This window comes from Balaenoptera acutorostrata, chromosome 16 (genome assembly GCF_949987535.1).
Source record: "Balaenoptera acutorostrata chromosome 16, mBalAcu1.1, whole genome shotgun sequence".
NCBI lineage: Eukaryota > Metazoa > Chordata > Mammalia > Artiodactyla > Balaenopteridae > Balaenoptera > Balaenoptera acutorostrata.
Window position 1 is genome coordinate 32,058,368 of NC_080079.1, and position 20,611 is coordinate 32,078,978.

General features: G+C 42.7%; 1 protein-coding gene across 6 annotated transcripts in view; it reads left to right on the forward strand.

The window, feature by feature from the left end:
• Nucleotides 1-14,769, forward strand: part of PIK3AP1 (phosphoinositide-3-kinase adaptor protein 1) — a 115,672-nt gene extending 100,903 nt beyond the window's left edge. For 5 of the 6 annotated variants that reach the window (XM_007187434.2, XM_057531587.1, XM_057531585.1 and 2 more), the window contains 3 exons: nt 2,116-2,186; nt 3,501-3,619; nt 10,805-14,769. In XM_007187434.2, coding sequence (XP_007187496.2) covers nt 2,116-2,186; nt 3,501-3,619; nt 10,805-10,862 — 248 coding nt within the window. In that variant the 3' untranslated portion in view covers nt 10,863-14,769. Of the gene's footprint in view, nt 1-2,115; nt 2,187-3,500; nt 3,620-10,804 lie in introns of those variants that run through there. The other variant, XM_057531589.1, reaches the window with a different exon arrangement.
• Nucleotides 14,770-20,611: the final 5,842 nt, after the last annotated feature.

Consider the following 20,611-nt stretch of genomic DNA (forward strand, 5'->3'; position numbering starts at 1 on the left):
ACAGCACTGTTTTATTATGGTGTAGCTGTCATCTCTTGGGAACTACAGGAAAACAGTTGCAGGTTAAATCTGGTTATGACTAAAATCTTAAGCACAAAATATTAGTGTTATGTTTAAGAGAACAAAAGTTTCATTACAGAAAGACTATTGACCTTCTTCTAAGTTGTCTGGTTCAAGTTTCTTAAGGGTCATATATATATGGTCATTTTTCTTCTCTCATTCATTCCTCTACCAAATATTGAGGACGGCTCTGTGCATATGGAGCTAGACTGTAAACTGGAGACATAAAGCTGAAAAAGAAATAGGGTCTGTCCTCAGGGGACTTATAATGGAGGAGAGAAGGTATAAAAACAGTACCAGTTAGATGCTTGTCTGATCCTTCTTCGCTGGTGACAGAAGCCTGGCAAGGGGTGGGCACTGCCCCCTTCCCCCAGCAAGAGTGAAGATGATGGGGACTGGGGCCAGAGCCTCCTACCAGTGGTGCAGTCCAGACAGGTTGTGGCCAAGCAGATCATCAGCCTTGGAGAGAGGAGAGGGCCAGCCAGAGCTGATAAACCAGGAGCGAAGGCTCAAAGCCAAAGGGTGGGAGTTAAAAATTTAAGAACACCAAGGGAAGGTACAAGGGGAGCTGGCTGGTGCGAATTTCCAGGATCCTGGAGCCAGTGCCTGGACAGCTTTTTGCTCCCTCCTAGTGGATAAACTTTGGAAGGAGTCTGGTTCGTTGTAAGGGAAGGGGATGAACAATGATGAATGACGTGGGAGGCTTGGCTCCAGAGGGATGGGAGCCCGTGGATGGGAGGGTTTACTTCCATTTGGGGGAATCTGGAAAGGTTTCGATAGCATTTGTCCTGAGCGTTGGGGACTGAGGAGGTTTTCGATTTGTGGATAGGGGTGGGCTGGGGGGAGCGGGGAGAAAAGGCCATTCTGGCTGAGCGAACAGTGTTATGTGTGGGTAGCTGGAGAGAAAGAGACAGGGTCACGTGCTCCTTAGTAGACTAACTCTGAATCCCCTGGTTTCTAGAAATATTTTCGACACATTATTTTAAATTTAAAAATCTGCCTCCGAGAAACAATCCAAAATTATAATCTTAACCTACTCTCGTCAAGCTAACATCTAAATTAATTAGGTCAAAGTTGGTACCATAATGAAGTCAAAACTAAGGCAATTTACCTATAAACTAATATGATGAGGAGCTATTTTGAGTGGAAATTCAGCAGACCTAAGATCTGGCAATACTGTGAAAGGCAATATTGGTAAATTAAAGTCAAAGTTTTAGTTGATTAACTGTTATTCTTCCTTCTTCACTGCTAGACCAATCACATTCTTGAGCTTGTTCTAATGCTGTGCTGTCCGATACCATAACCCCTAGCTACATGTGGCTATATAAATTTAAGTTCATTAAAACTGAATAAAATTTAGTTCCTCAGTTGCACTAGCCATGTGTCTTACTAGCTACCAAATTGGATAGCACACAACAGAACATTTCCAGAAAGTTCTATTGGATAATGCTGTTTCAACGAGGTAGGTGATAAATCCCCAACTTACATCCTTGAGCACCTAAACTCACACAGTCACGGTTCCTACCCTGCGTGTAAATTATACTTTTGAATCTGTGCTTTGTGTTTTGTGTCACACTGGCCCCTTTTTAGAAGGTATGTATACATGTGTGATACTCGCACATGCTGTAATTCCTAAATAGGTACAAAAACTTCAGCAACAAAAGTTGTTTGCAGATTTTAGAAATACCACTGAACATGTGAGAACTAGAGCGTCTCTGCTTTCTTGTCTGTCAGATCGGAGCTCTAATATCAGGTAGGGTTTTCATAGGGATTAAATGCAGTCATGCTTTTAAAGCACATAACGTGGGGTAAGCCCTCAGTAAATGGCAGCTATAAAGCAAAAAGTGGTAATACAAAGATGAACCATTTCATTTTATGCTGAAAGAAAAAACTGAACTCTAATAACATGGTAATGTTATTAGACGGCAGCATTTTGAAGAATCCCGTATGCACAGCTTGTGTACTGTTTCTGTCAGTAAGTGAGAGCCAGAGTTCTGCGATTTACTTTACCGTGAGAGAATCCACAGTCCAGCTGATTTTGTTTGCACCCTTTAGGCAGCGCGAGTAACCGATCCAGCACCCGAAGCCTCCTCAGTGTGAGCAGCGGGATGGAGGCGGACAACGAGGTGAGAGCCGGGGCCCCCACCCCCGTACGTCTTGTCCCGGGGGGTCGTTTCCCTGCAGGAAATAGAAATCCAGGTGAAAGAAGCCCGACACAAAAGGTCACCTATTGTAGGATTCTGTGTATATGAAATGTCCAGAAAAGGTAGATCCATAGAGACAGAATGCAGATCGGTGGTTACCAGGCCTGGGGGTAGGGGAAATGGGGTAAACTGCTTAAGGGGTACAGTGTTTCCTTTGGGGGGGGTCATGAAAATGGGGACTAGATAGAGATGGTGGTTGCACAATATTGTGAATGTACTAAATGCCACTGATTGTTCACTTTAAAATGGTTCATTTTATGTATGTGAATTTCACCTCAATAAAAAGAGGGGAAGAAAGGAAGAGAGGGAAGGAGGAAGGGTTAAGCCAAAAGGGGCATCGGTGAGAGGGAACTGGATGAGTATCAGGGATTCCAGGGGCAGTGGTCACCTTTCGGGGTTTGGATCAGGAGCGGGGCATGCCACAGCCGGAGCCATTGGTCACTGTACCCCCCGAGGCCACACGCTCTTTTGTCTCCTCTTGCCTGTGGGTATCTCCTTTTCCTCTCACTGCGCGCTGGCCTTTTCTGCTTCTCCACATGTATAGTGGCAGACAGTCCCCCGAGAGCCGCAAGGTCTCTGAGCGGAGTGTAAGTTGCTGCCTTAGGCTGAGGCCCAATATGGGTCAGGGTGTGATCCAGTGACCAGCGGCTGGGATGTGCGGGTGAGGTCACATGGGTCACTGCCAACCCAGGAGGCTCCCTGAGGTAGGGTCCTAGGGGTGGGCCGCCCACCAGTGCACGGCTTGTATTACCCTGTGACTGAGGACCAGTCACCGTTCTGTTGTCCCCAAAAGGGGCTTTTGTTTAAAAATAAAATTTCTCCAGCCCTATCTGGTTACATAGAGCAATGCTCCTCAAACTTTAACATGCCTAAGAAATACCTAGGATCTTGTGAAAATGTGGGTTCTGATGGAGCAGGTGTGAAGAGGATCCTGAGACCCTGTGGTTCTCACAAGCCCCCAGGCGATGGTGATGTTGGTGGCCCACATGTCACACTGAGTAGCGAGGAACAAGAGCTCGAATCGCTAATGATAATTTGGGTCTGATGGTCTCCTCAGTGACTCTGGGAGTCAAAGTCAGTGGAAAACTGCCCTGGTATTGCTGGGTTGATTATCAGTCAGTGAGTAACCTTCAGCCAAAGCCTGGGGAGGGCTGAGGAGCTTGTGGGATGGCAGTGTCCAGCTATGCTGTTGCTTAATGTGATTTTCACCCTTCTTTCTCATCTTTTTTGCTGTAGGATAATGAAGCCCCCGAGGTTACCAGAAGTCGTAGTCCAGGCCCCCCACAAGTGGACAGCACACCCATCGTGCCCCTTGAGAGGCCCCCCAGGGTGCCGCCCCGAGCCGCCTCACAGAGGTAACATCGAAGCTGACGGGACATTTCTTCCTCACTCTCTGAGTTTCAGGGGAGTGTAGGATCTGGGGACATCTAAAATGACCTAAGAATAAGCGCAGAGTGGTTGAGAATCTGCCTGCCAATGCAGGGGACACGGTTTCGAGCCCTGGTCTGGGAAGATCCCACATGCCGCGGAGCAGCTAGGCCCGTGAGCCACAACTACTGAGCCTGCGCGTCTGGAGCTTGTGCTCCACCATAAGAGAGGCCGCGATAGTGAGAGGCCCGCGCACTGCAATGAAGAGTGGCCCCCGCTTGCCACAACTAGAGAAAGCCTTCGCACAGAAACGAAGACCCAACACAGCCATAAATAAATAAATTAATTAAAAAAAGAAAAATTCCCCATTAATGGATATTTGCAAAAAAAAAAAAAAAAAAAAAGACCCAGCTCTTTAACCAGGGCACTTGCTCAAAATGTGTTTCCTATGTCTAGTGATTGTCTTCAGCCTGAGTTGTCTGATCTGGTAGCCACTAGCCACATGTGGCTATTTGAATTAAAATTATTAAAAAAAAAAAAAAAAAAAAGAATAAGCGCAGAGCTAGACTCACTGAAATGCATACTTTGGACACATTTCAATGTGGACTCTTCATTAACTTAAGGGATGCTTTATTCAGTTGCACATGCTCTAAATAACAAATGCAATATTTTGTCAGTGAAATACATTGGTAAAGGTCAATATTTTGCATAATTTTTTTCTGGATAGAATTCAGCTCATGAATAACTAATTCCCTTGGCCGCATAGTGGGGACAGTGCCTTTTGGGGACCAGGAGATAAGAAGGAATTGGGAATGGAAATAAAGGTGAGAGGCAGCAAGGTGTGGTGGTGGGGAAACACTGCCAGGGGAAGTCTCTGGCAGTCACTTGTGAACTTGGATGAATTATTTAACTGTCATGTGCCTTAATTTCCTTGTCCATGAAATGGAGATAGTAGGAACTTCCCTGGCGGTCCAGTGGTTAAGACTCTGAGCTTCCACTGCAGGAGGCTCGGGTTTGATCCCTGGTCCGGGAACTAAGATCCCTCATGCTGTGTGTGGTGCAGCCAAAAAAAAAACAAAAAACGGAGATAGTCAATGAACTTCCTCACAGAGTCGTAAGGATTGTGTTTCTGGCCCTTAGTAAGAGCACAACAGTCTGAGTGTTTTTTATGCAGAAGGATGAGCCCATGGAGATTTGCAGCTGGGCATTAGACAAAAGAGTGTGACTGACTTATGGGGCTCTGATGTATGTCTTTGTTTGTGTTCAGGCTTCTGGCAGGAACCTTTTTAAGGTCTTCTGGAGTCACAGAAGAGGTGGTCAAAGCTAGCTTGTCTGCCAAGGCAGGAAGGAGCCTTTGGGAATAAAAGCCTAGGCTTGCCTTGGGAGTTTAATTCTTTGATGTCTGAAATACAATGTGAAGCGGGGTTGGGGGGGGTTGGGGGTACGGGGAGGGGCGCGCGGCGGGGGGGAGATTAAAAGGATGAAGTTTTTTTTAAACTAGGATTTCTTTTTTTTTTTTTTTGCATTTTGAAACTTGTAACTCAAATGAACCTCATCAGTGAAATTTGTTGAGAAAGTACCACAAGGAGGCTTTTCTTCTGCTTTTCTGGAAAGAGCCGCTGACTCTGCGCTGAGGATCTTTCCATTTCTCCCCTTGCTATTACCGCTTTTCCGTGTGCTCCCAGCAACATTCACGTACTGACACTTGCTACACAAGCCTCCCTCAGTCCCAAGCTGCTTCACACTCACGGAGCATGTTTTCCTGGTGTAGAATAGAGTTCACATATTAGAACATTAGCCCTAGAAGGAACCTTAGCGATAACCTAGTCCAATCACCTGAATTTGCATAATGTTCTGTTGCTTGAAAATTATATATACTTGGGGATTGGGGAGGGGTGTTTGTGGAGAGCAACTGTGGTAATAAATGCTAATATTTATTGAGCGCTTACTATGTGCCAGGTGTTCTGTTAAACACACTAAATGCATTAGCTCATTTAATTCTCTTCACAACTCTAGGTGGTAGATATTTAGTGTTATCCCATTTTGCAGATGTAGAAACTGGGGCTTAAGACTGGATGGAGACTTTATGTCTGTGGCAGACCTAGGTGTGCCTGACTCCAGGGTCCAGTCTTTTAGTCATTTTGTTACACCTGTCCAAGGAGGTCCAGGTGTCATGGGAGAAGATACAAGATCTAAGATCTTTTATTCCTGAAGGTAAAGACTTTGGAGGCAGTTATCTAATTGTACCAAGATTAAAAAGAATGTCAATCTCCAATATATAGCTACAAAGACTCTGTGGGATTTTGTCTACAGGAGAGAGAACAACCAGTGAAATGGGTTCCAGAAATTAAAGGCTGGAAACTGGGATGCATTTAATGTGTAAAGAGAGATGGCAGATGAATTGTTTTGGGGGAGTCTGGAAACATGTTGTGATAAAGATGGGGAGAGAAAAGGAGGAAAACATATGTTACTAAAGAAATGGTGTTTGCAAAGAAATCTCTGATAGAAATGGGGTTTGGGTGCATTTTTGCTGTGAAGATTGGAAAAGATGCAATTGTTCTGAAAGTGTGTATGTAATTTTCATAATAAAATGAGGAGATGTTTGAGCAAAGAATAAAATGGGCCTCTCTCCTGAATGCTTGACCCACTGACGGACAGGAGGGGAGGCTGACCTTGGTGGTCTCCACTCCACTTCCAGATCTGGGAATTGGCAGCTCTTCCCCACTCACGTTCTCCTGAACCCCCCTTTCTCTCAAACAGCACATCTGCTCATCACTCTCTCCAGTCCTGGTCCCTTCCTCTTCTCACTCTGCATGCTGACCCCAGAGCTTGAATTGTCAGCAATGACTCCAAGTCTCCGTTCTCCATCTGTACCTTGGCCTTCTGTTTCCTACTGTTCATTGGGAACTTCACCAGGTGTCCAACCAAGATCTCAAACGCAGCCCATGCAAAGCTGAACTCATCATCCAAACTGCCATCCTCTGCCCCAAACTGCCTTCTTCTCACCACTTCCCAGCCTGAGACGTGGCACTATTCTCTCTCTTCCCCAAGCGCCTGCCCCGGAGTCAGCCTCCATCCCTGCCTCCCTCGCAGCTCGCCAGGCTCTGTTCATTTTGCTGCCCTCGCAGCTTTCAGATCTACCCCTCCTCTCCATCTGCCAGTGCCTCAGTTCATCCCTGTAGGCCCACACTCACCTCCCTGCCTCCAGTCAGTCCCTCCTCCACTGCACCAGAGAGTGCCCTTTCTAGATCAGAGATAGCTGGTGATGTCACTTCCTGGAATGAAAGCCTTAAATTTAATTCTGTATTTTTTAGCATGCCGTGGCCCTGAGTCCCACCCCTCTCTTGTAGTCACTGATGTTTCCCCCTTAACAATTCCTAGTGAGCTGTGTCATTTTGTACTGTCTTTGCTCAATCTGTTCCTTTTGCCTGGAATGCTGTCTTCCTACTCCCTTCCGATCTCTGCTTAGAAAATTCCTACACATCCTTTAGGACTCTGTCCAAACATTACCTCTTCTGTGAAGCCTTCCCTGATGTTCCTATGCAGAGTGAACCTTCTTGTGGTTCCCCAAATACCTCCATTATAATTCATCCCATGTTGTGGCCCTTGTTTACATACCTGTCTCCTCAAGTAGATGGTAAACCTCAAAAGAATAGAGATTGTTTTTGTTTGTTTGTTTTTTACATTTTATTTATTTATTTTTGGCTGCTTTGGGTCTTTGCTGCTGCGCGCGGGCTTTCTCCAGTTGCGGCGAGCGGGGTCTACTCTTTCGCTGTGGTGCACGGGCTTCTCATTGCGGTGGCTTCTCTTGTTGGGGAGCACAGGCTGTAGGCGCGGGGACTTCCGTAGTTGTGGCACACGGGCTTTGTTGCTCCGCGGCATGTGGAATCTTCCCGGACCAGGGATCGAACCCATGTCCCCTGTATTGGCAGGCAGATTCTTAACTACTGCGCCACCAGGGAAGTCCTTAGAGATTTTTGATTAGAAAAAAATTTTTTTCTACTCTCCCCAGCACAGAATGGAGTTAAATTGGTAATTGGCGCCTGCTAGGAATTTAGCAAATATTTATCATGCAAGTAAGTGGGTGGATGGATAGATTGCTACTGCTTGGGTTGACAGCTAGCCATCAAGTTGTGTACCACAGTGCAGGTGGGTTACAGATTAGTGGAAAGAAGCTTCACATTCCCACCCGCTGTAAGTTCCCAATATATTTATACTTCAAAGTTAGGAAAGGCAGATGGTGACAAGAACAGGTGCAGATGCATTATATCTTTGCATGGCATTTCCCTTGCAGGGCATTAGTCCCTATAGAGTGGGCAGCTGACAATGTCACACTCTTCATAGGTAAAGTCCTGCCAGTAGAGAAAAAAAAAAGCCAACATCTTGCTGAACCATTGCCCCCTTGTTTTTTAATATGTTTTGCCATTTACTAGTGATTTGCCAATCACTAACAATCTATGCGTTCCCCTTTAAGGTGTAGCCTAGGTACTGCCAAATCAGAACATACTTCTGAGGGCCTCCTGGAGTACCAAGAGTTAATCCTTTAGCTGCTGACTTGTAAAGAGATCTGTGAAGTCCCTGGGGGGTGGGGGGTAGTGGTCAGAGAGTAAGGGGACTTGGGCTGGAGGCTATTTACTAATAGGGAAGCTTAAAGATATTTTTAACAATGTTGTGATCGTACAAAAGCATACCATCTAAATAATAGGCCTGCTTTAAAAGAATGTAACCAACATTAGGATTGCTGGGTTCTTGAACCAAGCTTATCATCAGCACAGACCTCACCCTCAACACGGAGGAAAAAGCAGCCAGTGCCCAGGTCTCTGGACTGGACAATCCTGTCTCCAGCTCCAGCTTCCCAGCGTCCTGGAGAGGCCGTCTCCCCCACAGACCACCACTTGATTCTGATTTAGTAACCTTTACTTCCATGGTTCTGATATGTCTGTAATCACAAACCCATTTCCCTGAGATGGGGCTTCCAATCCTTAGCTGGGTTGTTCATCAGAATGAAATATGGAGATGGTTTGCTTGTAGACTCGCCCCAACTGCAGAGTCGGGCAGCAGAGGAAGAGGGACCAGTAGGGAATCATGACTCTCTTTGTGATGGAAGGTAAAATGTAAGGCTTATGGGGCATACGTGGGGAAAAGGTCTAAGAATACATCTTTAATCATAATAATAAAAGTATTAGCTTTACCTCTTGAGTGCCTACTCTAAGCCAGGAAGTGCTATCCACTTTCCAACTGTCATCTCACACAGTATAGGTATCTGTAATTCCAACATAGATACCTATATCTGCAATATAGGTATCTTTACCTCTGTCTGGCAGATGAGAAAGAGGTTCAGAGAAGTTGAACTTATTCTTCAGATGTGTGCATAAATGCCTCTGCCATATGTTCTCATAGGTTCTGAATGTGCCCTATCAAAACATTCAGTGCAGTGTACTGATTTTCCCTATTGTCTGTCTCATCCATTATATTCTCAGCACCTTGAGGGAAAGATCCATGCCCATTTTACTTGCTGTTATATCCCACACCCAGGAGTAGATGCACAGTAGATAAATGTTTGTTGAGAGGAAGGAAGGAAGCAAGGAAGCCAGCCTAAGCTTACTCAAGTGATAAGTGGTATCACCTGACTGTCCTTCAGCTTTCTCCTTTAAGCCCATGGTTCACAGGGCAGGTCGGGTGATGGAAGGAGACTGTCCATTTGTTTTCTCTGGATAAAGAGACAACCACACAAAACCATCTACTCCCAGGTGCCACTGCAGGACCTCCTGAGGATGTCTGTTGTTATTCTTTTCTACTTCTGCCTCCCTCTCAGGCTCCTGAAATGGCCTGTCTTTTCCCAACTCTTTTGTCGTTTCCTTGACCTACACAAACTTGCATTCAAGAGACATTTAATAAATATTTACTCATTGATTCATTCAATCCTCAAGTACGCAGTTCCAGGGTAGCACAGTTCAATTACAGCACCTGACAAAGCTCTCTTTCTTGACTTATTGACTTGCTTCCAAGAGAATTAAATATTGGTTTTACAGCACACTTGTGGAAATACCATCTGCAGTTGTTGAACCCTCTGTAAACACATTCACCCAGGTCTGTCTGGAGTATCATTTAGTGCTGTTCAAAAACCATCTAGCCTAATGTGGAGGGAGGCTTCTAGGAAAGCAGACATGGAGTTGGGACAGCACACTTAGCGATCCCAGGTGGAAGTAGTTGTGAGAAGCCGACTTCAGAAATTCTCAAGTCCTCTCTCAAGGGATCTCCCCACTGCAGTGTGTCTCCTGCCTGGCTGCATATTTGAATCACTGGAGTTTTAAAATAAAGGTTTTATTATTATTTAGGTATGGCAAGGTCAGCAGATCAGGAGACGACTGCCTTTGAATAGGTAGTTCATTATACTCCTAGATCCCAAGAGGAGGGGGGCACATTATGCTGGGGTAGGGCACACAGGAAAGCCCCAGGTTTAGGCAGGAGAAATGGCAGGGAGGGGAGAAACATGGGCAAGAGCCTTTATTTTGGGTTCTGCAGGAAGGAACAAGTGAGGCAGGCTAGGCAGATTAAGGATTGGCTAGTTTGAATAATTTCAACAGGCTCCGGGGCAAAGGGGCTGTCTCTAGTTGTCTGGCACCTGGCCCTGGGGTGATTAGGGCAGTGGATAGTGGTCCCGAATGTGGGAGTCCCATTAAAGGACGTGGTTGGGGTATGGACTCTGGACTGGTTAGTTTGCATGTGAAAGGTGTGCTCACTGCAGGTTGTTTGCTATCCCTAGGAATTAGCTTACCCTAGGAGGGGCAGGTCCTCCAGGATCAGCCAGGGCCCAGATGTCAAAGCCTCAGAAAATAAACAACATGGTTAATATAACTGGTTGAAGGAGGGACACTATTTAAGAGTTGTGATGCTTATACCCTATCCTCCGGAGATTATGATGGAACAGGTCTGGGATTGAGCCTGGCAACTGTTATTTTTCAAAGCTCCACTGGTGATTCTAATGTGCAGCTAGGATTGCAAGCCACAGCTTAGCATGTATGCCACTGAAAGGTCCATATGTTTCTCCACTTTTATTAATTGAAGAACATGTCCTTTGCATAGTATACCAAGTTTGCAACAAATCATGGATGCCTAAGAACTAGTTAATTAAATTCATTTGATAATAATTGTGTTATCTTTCATTTCAGGCCTCCAACCAGGGAGACCTTCCATCCTCCTCCGCCTGTTCCACCCAGAGGTCGCTGATTCTACCTCCTAAAGCCTGCCTACTTCGGGACCTTGAGACTTGTGGTTTTCAGCCTGTTGATGATGTCTTCATGTTGAGTTTTATGGCCTGACTGCTGACCTTAAGACCCAATCTCATTGCTGATATTGTTGCGGCCCTGCTGGTCTGGGCTTTCCTTGAAGAAGATATTATTAAGGCACAAAGAGGTGAAACTAAGGACTTCATTCACCATCATCAAGTATATTGATCCCTATTCTTGTTTGCCAAGAGGATGACGACTTAATTGGAATACTTACCTCTAATTTGGCATGTCAGGAGCCTGAAAAGATTGTTCAGAAATGTACATTACAAGTGATTTTACTGAAATGCACTTATATTAGGTCTTACTTATTTGCTAGTCCAATCTAATTTCTAGAAGTGATTATGATTTGACTTACAGTATCCAAGTAAGAAGATATGTCCTAATTTTTAAATGATTCTTCAGCTTTTCTGTAGCTTCAGGAAGGTGTTTAAATGCCAGGGCTGGTCACATACAACAAACTCAAAAGGATTTTAGAGAGGGATTAGTCCTAACTCCTTTTATATAGAAGGCAAATCTGAGGTTTCACAGAAGCCCGGAACCAAGAATACTCAGTTGGTTAGAGGAAGAGGTGGGTCTAGAATCAGGACCTGCTGATTCCAGGTCACCATACTTTCCATCTCCAAATAGCCAAGCTCTCTCCCTCAAGAAATGCCCAGATGTAGAAATTTGGTCAGTGACTGACTATTGGCCTTCCAGAAGTTTCCTCCTTCCATACCTCCCAGGTATGGGACTATCAAGTATTTGGAGCATTTATAATTCAGTATGCTTGCAAAACAGTGATGTTACCAAAGAACATCTAAAAAATGGTTGGGAACCAGAAGCTTGGGATGCCAGGGACCCCACTTATTGCTCTGCATCCTTAGATGCAGAGCAGTAGATCTTAGTTCTGGCCATAGGAGAGAGGAGGACCCTCGACTTTTACTCTGCTGAGGGGTCAGAAGAAGAAGGAGGAACTTAAAATAGAAATAGTTATCTATTTCGTTATATACACGTTATTACCACCAGGCTTAGGAAATTTGTGCAGAGAATGTAGAGCCTTAAACATATCATTAATTTTGAGTCCCTAGCACATAAATCTACCTTCAAAGCACAGGCCCTTAATTGATGCTTAAACATACAGTAAAATTAGTATCAGACCTATTTCTTTAAAAATTGTCAGAAATCTGGTGCTTCTCCATGAAATTATTCTCCATCCCACACAAAGATATAAAAGACATACTATTAAAGATCCATTTAAGTACAGTTTTATTGGGTCCTTTTGTAATGATTAATGGTTCTTTTTCAATCAAATTCCTCAGTCCAGCAAACAAGGACTTATTGAAGTTAATAGCTTCTGAGATCTTGGGTTTTTGTTTTTCTGTTTTTTTTGTTTTGTTTTGTTTTTTCCTGACATACAATACACTATTGGCGCTGGCCATTAAGAGAGGATTTGTGGAAATTTTACCTACCACAATGCCTGGCACATAGTAGCCATTTTGCAATGGTCCCTTTACTCCTCTTGTCACTTATCTGGGAGAAATAGGGTAATATGAGATAAAAGGAGAATGAGAAATACAAGGTTGGTATGGTTATCCTTCCCCTTATTGATAGTCTCTGTTTTAAGTACATTTGATCTTGATAAAAGCTATACTTTTAAAGATATTTAGTACCTCTAAGCTCCCTTTTGGATGCGAAATTTAGACTTTTTTTTTTTTTTTTACATTCTTTGATTAACAAGCATTTAGATCAGTAACATGGCAAAACCTACTGCCAGCCAATGGTGTTACCATCTTTGTATGCACATCACTGTGCAATATTGGAATATTTTATTGCATTTTTATTCTTATATGAAAATAAGTGGAAAACATAAAATTGAAAGTGCTTATGAGATACCTGGGTTTCATAAATGTGACACACACTTGAGACACAGAAGGAAATGATCAGGAGTGCCAAGTCAAAATGACAAGTCTTAAATCCTCATTGAATGTTCACTGAACATCCAAAATGACTGGTTGTGTGTAAAAGTAAAAGAGGAAAATGAAATATTTGGATGAAACACTGGGATCACGTTATCAAAGAATGTCTCTAATGCCGGGGTGAAATTTTTCATTCTCTAGAAACAGAACCATCCATTATAATGTAAATTTATTCAGCTTCCACACACTCAACTTTTGTATACATTTTTAGGAATACATTATGTAACAAAACCATGAATTTAAATACAATGAGAATCAGAAACTAAATTGTAGCTAGGTGTCCAAAGAGACAGTTAAAAAGTTCTCTATATGATGCCTTGGGAGACAGCTGTGCGGCCACCATCCTTCCCCAAGATTTTACAAACTGGCTCAATAGACAGTGAAGCTATTAGTCATATTCACTGCCATTGCCTTTGCCTCTAACTGTGCAAGGTACATTGTCCTCCAGTTCCCAGGCCAGCACTGTTCCTTCATCTTATATTAAAACCTGTGAGCAGACAACCCAACTATATGAGCAACACAGTATGAATACTGAGAGACTCTGAACAGGAGGTTTGTGTTGCAATCAAATAATTTAACTTGACGTATTTAATGATGTGAATAATCCCTAATGCTTTGCCATAATTAGGCAAAGTAATAGTATGTAAATGACTTCAATAAATATTGTTACAAGTCAAGCTAAGTTACATACCCTCTCCCCCTCTTTTGTCTTACTTTGTTATTAAAAAAGAGAGATCCTACTCTGTCCTACATCACCTCAATAGCTTGGATTTTTAGATCCCTCTCCCATTTGCCCCTGGAAGTAAGTTGGTTTTCTGTGCTGTCTTTCAAAGCATAGTGTGTGGTTTTGCAGCTGGTTGGCTGAAGAAGCATTAGTAACAGATTTATTTCTAAGAAAGACAAGTAGCTAATTTGGATAACTCTAGAAGATTCATCCTAAAAATCAGTCCTCAATTTTGAGGAATCTTCCTGTATAAATATTTGCTTTGGTTTGATAAATAGTCTTCTATTCATTTCCAAGTGAGTTATTAAGAATATAAAATGGCCTTCCTCATTCATTCCTGATGGCCAGATACTATGTTCACCAGAGTGGTAAGAGGATGAGTAGGAGGTTGAAAGATGTATTCTGAATTCTGAGGCAAAACTCAGAATTAGTTTTCTCATAGAAACTGTAATAAATAGGTTCCTTGGTGAGCTAACCAGAGCCCATTTAACCCACAATATAGGAGAAAATGTCTTAGCTAGCCATGCAGTAAGAGTTAGCATGATGTAGAGAAAGGACATGGCTTGGAAGTCAGGAAACCTGGATTTTATTTTGGACTGCTGATGACTTGCTGAACTCACTTAACTTGACTCCCCATCATCTGTGAAGTAAAATGTTTTGTGTTTAGTAATAACCCAGGTCCCTTTACCTCTTTAAGTTTAGGACTAAGGCAAGGGGTAGGGAATACCTCATTCTGATGAAGGAGGGAGACAACCTTACTAGACTCACCACCTAATTAGCAAGGGATCTTATTATGTGGCAACTCCCATTCTATGCCCTGTATCAGTGTTATGACAGATCAGTTAAAAGAAATGTGTCAGAAACAGTGAAATGGGAACTGTACAAAGAAATTAATAGCTTTAGTTGCTCTTTGGTCTAAGAACCAATGTTTTAAGTGATTGCTTCCTAAAGAAAGAATTCAGAACAATTATAAAATTCTTCAGTATCTAGAACACTTCATCTAGAACAGAAAAGGTAGAGGTAGAAGGTGGTAAATAACAATAGAAAAGTAGGTTACTAACAAGACAAACATAACAAAGTAGAAAGAAGAAATAAAATTTCAAAGAAAAGGTAGCTGAGGATGGAAATCAGAAGATATGTTGTCATCTATAGACCAAGACTTTTGATGATCATGTTTATCAAGAATAAGAATAAAAGGTTGAAATTCTGGTTTTCTGGATGATTTGCTGGTCATAAACTCTTTAACCAATTGAGTCTTATTAGAACTACCATGAAAAAGAAGTTGTATAGCCATTTGGGAGGGGTTTCCTTTCACCGGCATTTTCCCCTTCAACCTTTTTGGTGTCAGGGAATGAGATCATTAATCTAGATGAAGAAACTGATGAAATAAGATTTATCAATGTTTTACACTCTCCAGTTTGGCAGAACAACACTGATGTTGATGGTGCCCCTGAGTCCTAACAATTTTTGAGCCCTGAGGGTCATCAGCCTCCAAGAATCTTTGAAGCCATATTCCTTTTCCTCTAATCAGTTATTTTATCTCCTATTCCTTCTTCCCAAGCCTACTGTTATCAGACTTTTATCCCCTAAAGCCATTTATCATCATCATTTCCTAGCACCTACCAGAGTTCCTGGCACATAATAGATGCTCAATAAATATTCCTTGAATTAATGGCCCAACATGCTCTTCCCTCCATTAGACTTTCCCAAATACTCCACCAAAATAGGGTCTGCTTTTCTCTCCTCGTCCATTGCTCTTTTTTTTTTGAGAACAGTGGGAAATTTGTTTCATGTTTTAGTAAATTCATATTAGTCTTGAAGAGAAAGGCCAATCAGTGTAAATAATCAATGCAAAGTTCAGAACTTTCCAGACATAACATTTTTCTGCTTTATAACAAAGTGAGTCACCTATACATATACGTATATACCCATATCTCCTCCCTCTTGCGTCTCCCTCCCACCCTCCCTATCCCACTCCTCTAGGTGGTCACAAAGCACCTAGCTGATCTCCCTGTGCTGTGTGGCTGCTTCCCACTAGCTAGCTATTTTACATTTGGTAGTGTATATATATCCATGCTACTCTCTCACTTTGTCCCAGCTTACCCTTCCCCCTCCCCATATTCTCAAGTCCATTCTCTAGTAGGTCTGCGTCTTTATTCCCGTCTTGCCCCTAGGTTCTTCATGACCATTGCTTTTTGTTTTGTTTTTTTAGATTCCATATATATGTGTTAGCATATGGTATTTGTTTTTCTTTTTCTGACTTACTTCACTCTGTATGACAGACTCTAACTCCATCCACCTCACTACAAATAACTCAATTTCGTTTCTTTTTATGGCTGAGTAATATTCCATTGTATATATGTACCACATCTTCTTTATCCATTCATCTGTTGATGGACACTTAAGTTGCTTCCATGTCCTGGCTATTGTAAATAGAGCTACAATGAACATTGTGGTACATGACTCTTTTTGATTTATGGTTTTCTCAGGGTATATGCCCAGTAGTGGGATTGCTGGGTCGTATGGTAGTTCTGTTTTTAGTTTTTTAAGGAAACTCCATACTGTTCTCCATGGTGGCTGTATCAATTTACATTCCCACCAACAGTGCAAGAGGGTTCCCTTTTCTCCACACCCTCTCCAGCATTTATTGTTTGTAGATTTTTTGATGATGGCCATTCTGACCAGTGTGAGATGATATCTCATTGTAGTTTTGATTTGCATTTCTCTAATGATTAATGATGTTGAGCATCTTTTCATGTGTTTGTTGGCAATGTGTATATCTTCTTTGGAGAAATGTCTACTTAGGTCTTCTGCCCATTTTTGGATTGGGTTGTTTGTTTTTTTGATACTGAGCTGCATGAGCTGCTTGTTAATTTTAGAGATTAATCCTTTGTCAGTTTCTTCATTTGCAAATATTTTCTCCCATTCTGAGGGTTGTCTTTTCATCTTGTTTATGGTTTCCTTTGCTGTGCAAAATCTTTTAAGTTTGATTAGGTCCCATTTGTTTATTTTGTTTTTATTTCCATTTCTCTAGGAGGTGGGTCAAAAAGGATCTTGCTGTGATTTATGTCATAGAGTGTTCTGCCTATGTTTTCCTCTAAGAGTTTGATAGTGTCTGGCGTTACATTTAGGTCTTTAATCCATTTTGAGTTTATTTTTGTGTATGGTGTTAGGGAGTGTTCTAATTTCATCCTTTTACATGTAGCTGTTCAGTTTTCCCAGCACCACTTATTGAAGAGGCTGTCTCTTCTCCATTGTATATTTTTGCCTCCTTTATGAAAATAAGGTGACCATATGTGTGTGGGTTTATCTCTGGGCTTTCTATCCTGTTCCATTGATCTATATGTCTGTTTTTCTGCCAGTACCATACTGTCTCGATTACTGTAGCTTTGTAGTATAGTCTGAAGTCCGGGAGCCTGATTCCTCCAGCTTCATTTTTCTTTCTCAAGATTGCTTTGGCTATTCGGGTTTTTTTGTGTTTCCATACAAATTGTGAAATTTTTTGTTCTAGTTCTGTGAAAAATGCCATTGGTAGTTTGATAGGGATTGCATTGAATCTGTAGATTGCTTTGGGTAGTATAGTCATTTTCACAATGTTGATTCTTCCAATCCAAGAACATGGTATATCTCTCCATCTGTTTGTATCATCTTTAATTTCTTTCATCAATGTCTTATAGTTTTCTGCATACAGGTCTTTTGTCTCCTTAGGTAGGTTTATTCCTAGGTATTTTATTCTTTTTGTTGAAATGGTAAATGGGAGTGTTTCCTTAATTTCTCTTTCACATTTTTCATCATTAGTGTATAGGGATGCAAGAGATTTCTGTGCATTAATTTTGTATCCTGCTACTTTACCAAATTCATTGATTAGCTCTAGTAGTTTTCTGGTAGCATCTTTAGGATTCTCTATGTATAGTATCATGTCATCTGCAAACAGTGACAGCTTTACTTCTTTTCCGATTTGGATTCCTTTTATTTCTTTTTCTTCTCTGATTGCTGTGGCTACAACTTCCAAAACTATGTTGAATAATAGTGGTGAGAGTGTCGCCCATTGCTCTTATGGCCTATCGAACATTTGCAGAGTTGGTCACATTTTGTGCAGTTCTTTTTTTGTACACTATAATCCCTGTTCTCTTCTATGTGTGTAATGTTTCCTGGTTTTAGGTCTACACTCCCCAAATGAATACTTCATACTTTTTCTTGTGTCCTCCCCACCCCCAAGTAATTGCTAACCTAGAGCTCCTGACAACACCTAGCAAATGCTTACTGCCTCAAATCTGTGGAGGCTGGTGATGGATGTTTAAGCAAGAGACTACTCATCCATCTTAATTCAGCACTTACACTGCTTGTTCTTCAATTGCCCATCATCACTTGATTCAAAACTGTGATTATTCATTCACGGAGCATTTACTGAGCTTCCACTATGAGCAAGTCACTGTGCTAGGTGCTCTGGGGGATATACAAAGATGTATAAGACGCCTCCTTTGATTTCTATTGCAATTACTGGCATATGATTCATTCAGCAATTAATCATGTACTGCCTTGTGATGCCTCTTAGACTATCTAGAAAGTGTTCTTTAAATCATTCTATGTTATTTGACTTTTTACTTATGAATGTCTTCAGTAAATGGTTATTGAATGTCTATGATGTGACAAGCGCTGTCCCAGCAGCTGGGACAGATATAAACAAATAGTAGTACAGTACTTTGTTGGCTGCCATCAACAAAGGTCAGAATGTAGTACAGAAGAGGAAATGGGACTATGGTAGTTATGACATAAATGCAACTGGAATCCTGAAGAAGGGATGCTCTACTTCCTGAGGGCATCATGCAAGGTTTCACTAAAGAGGTCATCCATTTAGGCCTGGAAAACGAGTAACAAAGTTTGTCCATTCATTTCCATTCTAGGGAAAGGGAAATCAAAGAATCTAAAAAAGAGTGGATATATGTATATGTATAACTGATTCACTTTGCTGTAAGCAGAAACTAACACAACATTGTAAATCAACTATACTCCAATAAGAAAAAAAAAAAAAAGAGCAAAGGCACAGAGGTATAAAAGAACCTGGTGTATTTGGGAAATATAGGGCTATAGCCTGAGGTAGAAGAGATCAGCGGGAGGTGAAGCTGAGGAGATAAATTGGGGTCCGATTCTGCAGCTGCATGTTAACAGGAGTATACTTTAGGAAGGATTTTTTTTTTCCTGATTACACATGTAGCACATACTCACGTGCAAATATTTGTAGGCATGTGCAATGTTAATTGTTTGAGTCATGATCTTTCAGATTGTCTTCTATGGGTAGACTAATATTCAAAATGGAATCATACTCTCTATTTTCAAGTGTTTTCACTTAAAATTATCTCTTGGCTATCATTCCATGCCAGTACATACAAGTCTATTTCTTTTTTTTTTTAAATTTATTTATTTAATTTATTTTATTGTTTGGCTGCGTTGGGTCTTCATTGCTGCGTGCAGGCTTTCTCTAGTTGCAGTGAGCAGGGGCTACTCTTCATTGCGGTGCGCGGGTTTCTCATTGTGGTGGCTTCTCTTGTTGCGAAGCACAGGCTCTAGGCGTGCGGGCTTCAGTAGTTGTGGCACAAGGGCTCAATAGTTGTGGCTCACAGGCACTAGAGCACAGGCTCAGTAGTTGTGGCGCATGGGCTTTGTTACTCCGCGGCATGTGGGATCTTCCCGAACCAGGGCTCGAACCCGTGTCCCCCGCATTGGCAGGCGGATTGTTAACCACTGCACCACCAGGGAAGCCCCTATATTTCATTTCTTAAAATGACTGTATGGATGGTAGTTCATGAGTAGTAAGAAAGACTGATTCTGGAACCAGATGCTTGGATCCAGTCCTTCAGCAACCACTTAAACCCCCCACCCCCCGGGCTTCAGCGATCATTGCTGGAAAATGAACATACAGTGCCTGTTGCATAAGGATTGAGTCAATACATGTGAAGTACTCAGTGCCTGGCAGATGAAAATCTTAGCTGTGATTCCTTGATTTATGTAAACAATATTCAAGGCGTGTTTTAAGCAAGAGAGTGATATAATCAGGTTTCTTTTTAGAAGACTCACTGGCACCCGTTGGGGAGGATAAACAGGGTGGGAAGATTGGTGATAGGGATCCTGGTCGGAGGCTGCTGTAATACATAGTGAGCGAGGTGTAGAAGATTGGCTGTAACTGGCAGAGGAGAGGAAAAATAAATTCTTGATACCTTTCTAAGATAACAAATGCTAGAAACTGTTGCCTGCTGATGGCTGAGAGATGGAGACAATCCGACTCCAGCTTCCAGAGTTTTGGCTTAGAGGACTGTGTAGATGGTGGTGCCACATTCATGTATATATTTGACAAATATCTTTTGAGTTTCCACTATGGGCCTGACACAGTTCTAGTATATGTCAGTGAACAGGATCTCTGCTTAGGAGAAAAGCTTAGATTCTAAGAGGTGTTTATATCTGTGCACGGGAGACCCAACAAACAATAAATAAACAAATAAACGAACAAGAATTTCAACAAGATTGAAATAAATATTCAGTAAATATTCACTGACTTTAATAAGACACTCATCCAACCCGATACCAGTTTAACAATCTCCCTTAATGACGATTATAGAGCTGGTGATTCATTCCCGGCGGGAGCCGAGCTCCTTGTGAGGGCTACTTGATCCGATCCCCACCGAGAGGCGGCAGGTCAGACCATTACCCGACTTCACAGCCGAGGAAAATGAGGCCAGGAAGAGTAAAGCGTTTTGACCTAGGTCGCACAAGTCGAATGGAGGCGGCTTAGGCCCTGCGACGCGGGCCAGGCACCCGCGAGGGGCGCGAGCCGGGGCCACTGTGCGCGCCCCCTCTCTCACAACCCAGGGGCGACCGGCGGGAGGGCCGGGCCCTCGCGCGGTCCTCCGGGGCTGCGGGGTCGCGCCTCTCCGGCGGGGCGGCCGGCGGCGGTTGCGGCCCCGCATCGCGAGGCACTTCCGGCGTGTGCCGGGGTGGCCGGATGACGTGGCT